Source organism: Orycteropus afer, unplaced genomic scaffold, assembly GCF_000298275.1.
Source record: "Orycteropus afer afer isolate SDZICR_OR568_19922 unplaced genomic scaffold, OryAfe1.0 scaffold00082, whole genome shotgun sequence".
Lineage (NCBI taxonomy): Eukaryota > Metazoa > Chordata > Mammalia > Tubulidentata > Orycteropodidae > Orycteropus > Orycteropus afer.
This window is the reverse complement of record NW_006921669.1, coordinates 11,124,217-11,131,504: the sequence shown is the minus strand read 5'-3', so window position 1 is coordinate 11,131,504 and position 7,288 is coordinate 11,124,217. Positions and strand designations below refer to the sequence as shown.

General features: G+C 48.0%; 1 protein-coding gene across 1 annotated transcript in view; it reads left to right on the top strand.

Annotated features, from left to right (window-relative positions):
• The first annotated feature begins 1,760 nt into the window (after positions 1 to 1,760).
• Positions 1,761 to 7,288, top strand: part of CUNH10orf82 (chromosome unknown C10orf82 homolog) — a 7,067-nt gene continuing 1,539 nt past the window's right edge. Inside the window, 2 exon segments of the mRNA XM_007941601.2 lie at positions 1,761 to 1,815; positions 5,106 to 5,358. Of these exon segments, the coding sequence (XP_007939792.2) occupies positions 1,761 to 1,815; positions 5,106 to 5,358 (308 nt within the window).

Here is a 7,288-nt window from a genome sequence, read left to right as displayed (position 1 = left end):
CCTTAGACTTGTGAATTCTCAAAGCAGTTGCTTAATTGCTCCGTGCCTTATTTTCCTCATCTGCAATATGAGGCCTGGAATAGAACTAGCCCTTAAGGCAGCAGTGAAGATTAACAAGGTGGGAGGGTTCCCCTGCAGCATGTCCCGCACATGGCAAATACGCTATGGATGTCCGCCGTCATTTTTCTCATCTGGAAAGGAGTATACTAAGAGTACTATGTCAAGGACAGTCCAGAGGATTAAATGAGTTAACACACATGAAGCTTTCAGAACATTTTGGTAAGTAGGTGGTCGGTACGTGTTTGTGGTATAAGTCAGGCTTTTCGGATTCTGAGGGACCCTGGTGGTGCAGTAGTTAAACGCTCAGGTTAGTGGTTCAAACACACTAGCTGCTCCATGGGAGAAAGATGTGGCAGTCTGCTTCCATGAAGGTCTCAACCTAGAACACCCTATAGACAATTCTACTCTGTCCCATAGGGTCACTATGAGTTGGACGGGACTGGACGGCAATGGGTTTGGTTTTGGACTCTGACTTTAGGACCAGTGTCCCCTGTCTGTCAGGCGTGTATGACCAGGGGTCAGATGTACACCGCGGGCCATCCAGTCCTCTCACTACTCTCAGCCCCATTTAAAAAATTCCTATCACTGCCGGACAGATGGGGACTGTCACCCTCCCTTCCATCTCTGAAGCCACTCTGATCACCAGGCATCGCTTGAGAGATGAACTGGCTTGGTGAAGGCAGGCATGGCAGCACCAACGGATGCCAGATGCAGGCCTGGCACAATTTGGGGTGGACCACGGGCGATCCCTGAAGAGGGGAGGGGGTCTCGTGTGGTGGGCAGCAACACATAAACTGGTGCTAGAATGGACCCACCACCACCCTCTGCTCACCCACCGTGCAGTCCAGGCTGGCCTTTTGGCACTTCCTCGTCCCTTCAACCAGAATTGACTCTAACCCAGAGTTTCTCAGTCTGCACTAATGGGTGTTTGGGTTGGATAAGACTTTGGTGGCATGGGAGTGGGGGATGTACTGTGCTTTGTAGGCCGTTTATTAGGATCTCTGGGTTCTACCATTCATGACATGCCAGTAGTACCCTTACCCCACTTGTAACAATCAAACATGTCTTTAGACATTACCAGATGTCCCTGGGAGGGTGGGGTGGGCAAATTCTGCCCCCTGTTGAGAACTATTGCAACATGATTCTACCTGGATAAAGAACGGCCTTGTCACTCCTCTCCTCCAAAGTTCATGAGCACTTTGCAGAGACTCCTGGGTCTTGTCCACCCTTATACTCCCAACCTCTAAGGATGGCTCGTGGCCACAGTGTGTGTGTTCATGATTGCTGCATGGATAGTGAATGAACGGATGCACGGAGGAGGCCTCAGGGTCCCAGCCTCTGATGATGGCTCGTGGCCACTGTGTGTGTGTTCATGACTGCTACATGGGTAGGTGGATGAATGGAGGGCTGGAGAGATAGCTGGTAGGTGATGATCTACCCACCTGTTACCCTAATTAATGGCAAAAGCAAGGGCCCATGGTATCAGGTCATTGGTTATATAACTGAAGCCAGCCATATCTTCCAGCTTTGTGTAAGCTTGTAGTACTGCCTCTCTGTCCCAATCCCTTGGCAAGAAAACTCTTCTACCCCATCTGCCCTGAACCCCCAGGGCTCACACCTGTGTGCAGTAAGGACGTGAGGCAGGGATTTTGATGAGACGTTTATATTCTCCCTTCCCTTCATTAACAGACACCAAAATCATGGAGTCTTCCAAGACCTTCATGAGGAACTTGCCAGTCACCCCAGGCTACAGTGGTAAGTGGTGACATGACCTACAGACATGCTGGGTAGGAGAACTGTGGTCCTGGCCACTGTCCCCACCTTGGCCCACTGTCTACATCTGTTCAGCCATCTGGATAGTGCTCTAGCTTTTAAGACACATGTTGAGATCACTCCATGGCTGAAGATGACTGATAGCTGGGTTCAGACACATGGAGAGACTTAACTTCGGTCTAAGCTCCAAGGGCATAGCCTGGTATATAGGAGGCACTTAATCAACACCTGTTGAATGAATTTGGACCAGTTGCCATGGGCATAGACACAATAAGTTGAGGCTCCACCCTTCTTTCCAAGTTGGGCTTTGTCAAGTCTTGTGGTCCCCTTCCTCCCTGTCTCCCCTAAAGGAAAATGACCAACCATCCTGGTTTGACTGGGACTGACAGTCCTTTGTCCTGAGAACTACTCAGTTCTTGGAAAACCAGCACATTTGATACCTAAAGGCTTCTCTTCTCCATGCTTCTGGGTTACTCAGAACTTACATCCTTGTGGGTGACAAGCCCAGTGGTTACCATGGACACTCAGCTCTTCATACAGCTGTTCTCAGGAGAGTGGGTGGTTCACAGGAAAATCTTGAGGTTGCCCAGCCTCACTCTGATGGTACTGGCTGGGTAGGAGCACAGGCTTTGGGTTCTGACAAACTGACGTTCCAATCTCTGCTCGGCCACTACCTGTGTGACTGTAGGTAGGTGAGTTATTTGTCTTGCCTCTTTTTTATATGTAAAATGGAGTGTATTAATTTCCTAGTGACAGATGACCACGTACTGGGTGGCTTAAAGCGACAGAAATTTATTCTCCTACTGTCTGGAGCCAAGTCAGAAGTCAAGGACTAGCTCCTGCTGGAGGTTCTGAAGGAGCATCCACTGCCCGGCTCGCTCCCAGCTTCTGATGGCAGCTGGCAGGCCTTGGGGTGTGACGGCATCACCCTTGTCTCTGCCTCTGTCTTCACCTGCGTGTTCACTTGGCCTACTCCCTGGTGTCTTGGACTGTGTGCCTCAAATCTGCCTCTCCTTTCCCTCCTTAAGACACCAGTCATGGGATTTAGGGCCCATTCTAGATCCAGGAAGATCATCTCAAGATCTTTCACTTGATTATATCTGCAAAGACCCTGTTTCCAGATAAGGTTATATTGGGCAATAGGGTCAGAGAGCAGCCGGGGTTAGGACTTGGACATATCTTTTGGGGGACATAGTTCAACCCACTCTATGGAGCAGCAGCAGACTCCTCCTAAAATGGCTGTGGGGACTAAAAGAGCCAGCCTGCTCACCTCATGCAGCCTCTGGCCCTTCGCAAGACTCTCCATATGTATGCACATATATATAGAAGCTTATCAGATCGGATCAGAGAAGGCTCTGGCCGTGGAGAAACCACTGTGGGAGGGCCACGGGCTTTCTACTGTCTGCCCCACCACAACATTAATTTAAAAAAAAAACAGTTGTTTTCCATATGGAAGGAAATTTTCTTTTTGGTCACCAGGGATGGAAAGGGAGGGGGCAGAAAATTGCTACATAGGTTAAAAAAATTGCTAGATAGGTTATGAAAAAAAGGTGTGTGTGTGTATAAAAAACCAAACTCACTGCCTTGGAGTCAGATCCAACTCATAGCGACCCCTCCTTGGGTTTCTGAGGCAGTACCTCTACAGAAATAGATTTGCCAACCTTCCTTCTGAAGAGTGGCTGGTGGGTTTGAACTGTCAGCCTTCTGGTTAGCAGTCAAATGCCTTAGGCACTAGGCTATCAGAGCTCCTGTGTATTTATACCTATATGTACACACACATAAGACGATCATTGGTTACTAGCACCACTGATGCTAATGGTGGTGGAATAGTTTGGAAAAGAACAGCAGTAGTGGTGGCACAGTATGAAGAATGTCCCCGTGTCCCTGGGCTGTCACTGTGGATATGGTTGTGTTGGTGAATGTCTGGGTATGCATGCTTTCATGACAATAAAAGTAAAAAAACAAAAAAGTTGTTATCAGTTTCGACTCAGGACGCCCCCGTATGCTCTGAATAGGGCCGTGTTCTGTGGGTTCAATGGCTCATTTCTGTGGTGGTAGATTGTCAGGCCTATCTTCCGTGGTACTACTGAGTAGCCTCTAACTTTCAGCCTTTCAGCTTCCAGCTAGCAGCCCAGCATGTTACAACCATTGCACCACCCAGGGATGCCCTCATGACATTAACCCACTGCCATCAAGTGGATTCCAACTCATAGCACCCCTACAGGACAGGGTAGAACTGCCTCAAGATTTCCAAGGCTATAAATCTTTAGGAAGCAGACTGCCTCATCTTTCTCCCGTGGAGCAGTTGGTGGGTTGGAATCACCGACCTTCTCGTTAGTAGCCAAGCGCCGTAACCACTGTGCCACGAGGGCTCTTCTCATGATCTTTTAATCGGCCAAGGGTGGGAGAGACTGGTAAGGACCGCCCACACCATCAAGCTCAGTCCAGCATTAGATTCTGCCAGAGGTGGCTACTGAAGGATGCTGGGCTGAGGCTGCTGCATGTAGCCAGGAAGCCAGCTTTTCTTTGCCCAAGACAAAGGCAAAAATGAGAGCTGTTTATTTTTGTTCAGCACTGGGAAATATACCTCAGAATTTTTGCAGTTTAAAACCAAGTTCTTAACCAGTTTTTCCTCATCTGTTCTTAAAAAAAAAAAAAAAGGTTTTATCCTGACAATATTATAGTAGTTAGGATTCAGCATCCAGTTTAAATAAATAATTATGTTTTACCCATACTAATTGTAATGATTATATGTTATTTTGTGGGAAATGGTGAAAAATTGTTCTAGGGGTGGGTCACGCAGATAATGAGTTTACCTTCTGTGTAATAAGTCTCTGCTTTTAATAAGACCGCAATTTCTTAATGGTCTGACAAGAGAGATCCAAAATTGCATTTGGGAAGTGTCAGGGAAAATAAGGCTTCTCTCTAAAAAGATGAATAATTTCCATTACTCGTCGGACTATCATTTGGACCCATTAAACGCTTTCCCCATTTGTCGTTCCCACTGACATCGGGGGCTTTGCTATCAAAGAATATTCCTGTCATTGCCTTTGTTGAAATGGGCCTGCCCTCCCCAGCCCAAGGTTGTTTCTGGTGGCCTTGGGAGGGCCCAGCCACCGCAAACGACAGCGTTGCTTGTAGTAATGGCCTCTGGAAAAGTGCCGCCCTGTGGTGGAGGAATACCTGCCACGTGACACTGGGGTGTTGAGGCAGCTCTTAGTCCTTGCTGGAGGCCTTGCTAAGTAAGGGCTGTGTCCTGTCGCCTCTCGCAGGCTTCGTGCCATTCCTCAGCTGCCAGGGCACCCCCGGCGAGGACAACATGTCCGAATGCTTGAAAACGTTCCGGGAGAGCACGCGGCGGTACAGAGACCAGCTGGAGGAACTGCACTGCTCGGTGGCCGCTGCCCCCAGACTGAAGCCCATCTGCTCCCGGGAGACGATCCTGCGGGTGCTGCACCAGTACCACGAGCAGAACCACCCCCTGAGTCTGGGTACTGCACCCTGAAACCAGCCCCTTTCCCCACCGGTCCCAAGGGCAGGTCCTGGCCAGCCCTCGGAGCTGCAGCCAGTTAATCCAGTTGCGGTCAAGTGGGCTGCAGCTCCTAGTGGCCCCATGTGTGTCAGGGTGGGCAAAACTGCCTAGGGTTTTCAGCGCTGACTTTTCAGAAGTAGGCTTTCCCAAGGTGCCTGTGGGTGGACTCGGACCTCCATCGTTTGGTTAGCAGTGACCGTGTTAACCATTTGTACTACCCAGAAACGCCACCAAAAAAAAAACAAAAAAAAAAAACCTCACTGCCATTGAGTTGATCTCTACTCATAGGGACCCCTCCTTGGGTTTCCCAGGGGTTATCTCTACGGAAGTAGATTGCCCAACCTTCCTTCCAAGGAGTGGCTGGTGGGTTTGAACTGCCACCCTTCTGGTTAGCAGTCAAGTGCCTTAGGAACTACACCACCAGACAGCTCCAAATCCCTAGGAGTCAGTGCCAAGTGTCAAAGGCTCAGTTTCTTAAAATGAGAAAAGAACCATGTCCCGTGGGAAAGGGACCCAAGAGGAGCCGTAGTTGGGACAGCAGTGCTGGTCTGGGGACCAGGAGTGAGTGACACAAACTTTCTGACGTCAGCTTCCATGTCAGCAGGTCCCAATTTTTTCTTGCTTTCTCTGTGCTAGGCACCCTTATCTCATTAACCACCTACAACAACCCTATGAGGTCAACACTGTTATTCCCATTTTACAGGTGGGAGAAATGAGGCTCCAAGAGGTCAGGTCACTTGTCTGAGGTTGGACCATGGGTTCTGACATCAGACCTGGGCTTGAACCCAGCTGCTGGGCTGGGGACCTGGCACTGACTAGCAATCCCAATAGCAGTACTAACAAGTAATGCTATGATTTTATAATGTCACTCATCACAAAGCAGCTCTGTCTGCCATCTGCCATTTGTAAAAGTGATCTGACCTGGACCATTTTCAAGATCTGAAAACTCAGAGGAAAAATCATGTTGACTGCTGCTGCTGTTATTATTTTGGTTGAAATAAAAAATTTCAACAACACATGCTAATTTAAATATTTACTGTGCTTTGAACATTACCAAACCATTATAAATAGCATTGGCTCAAGAGTTTGGGAATTAAGCCTCTCTGTTACTACTTGCTGTGTGCCCTAAGGTAGGTTGCTTTCCTTCTCTGGGCTCCAGATTCTTCATCCAAGGCAAGGAAGGACGGACTAGAATCTTCCAGCTCTGTTGTTGAGACTCAATGGCTTTGTTTGATCCTTAGAGAAACTGGAGGAGGCCGATGGCTCAGTAATCTTTCATCTCACAAATGTAAAACTGGGTTTTAGAAAGGGGAAGTGACTTGCCCAAGGTCACAGAGCCATCGGAGTTAGAGTCATGATCAAAGTCAGGTTCCTGATGCTGAGTCTGGTGCACTTTCTCTTAACCTGGATGCACTTCTCCATTCCCTTAGATAAACAGTCACAGAGCGATGTTTGACATTTGTCATTAATCTGAGAAAAAAGCAGGATCTGTTTAGAAGCAAGGACTTGGGGACCGGATACCTGGGTTTGAATCCTGGCCCAGCCACTTTCTGGCTGTCTGAATCTTGGCCAAGTCTTAATCTTTCCAAGGTTTCAGCCTCCTCCTCCAAGAAATGGAGTAATGATGCTACTAACCTTATGGCTTGTGAGAGAATTCAATAAGACAATATACAGGCACACCTCATTTTATTATCATGCTTTTCACATATTGAGTTTTTTAAAACTTGAAGGTCTGTGGCAATCTTGGGTCAGGCAAGTCTATCACCACCATTTTTCCAACAGCGTGTGCTCACTTGTCTCTGTGTCACGTTTTTGGTAACCCTCACAATAATTCAAACTTTGTCATCACACTGCTGCACATTTAGTAGACTACAGTATAGTATAAACTTAAGTTTCATACACACTGGGAAACCAAAAAACTTG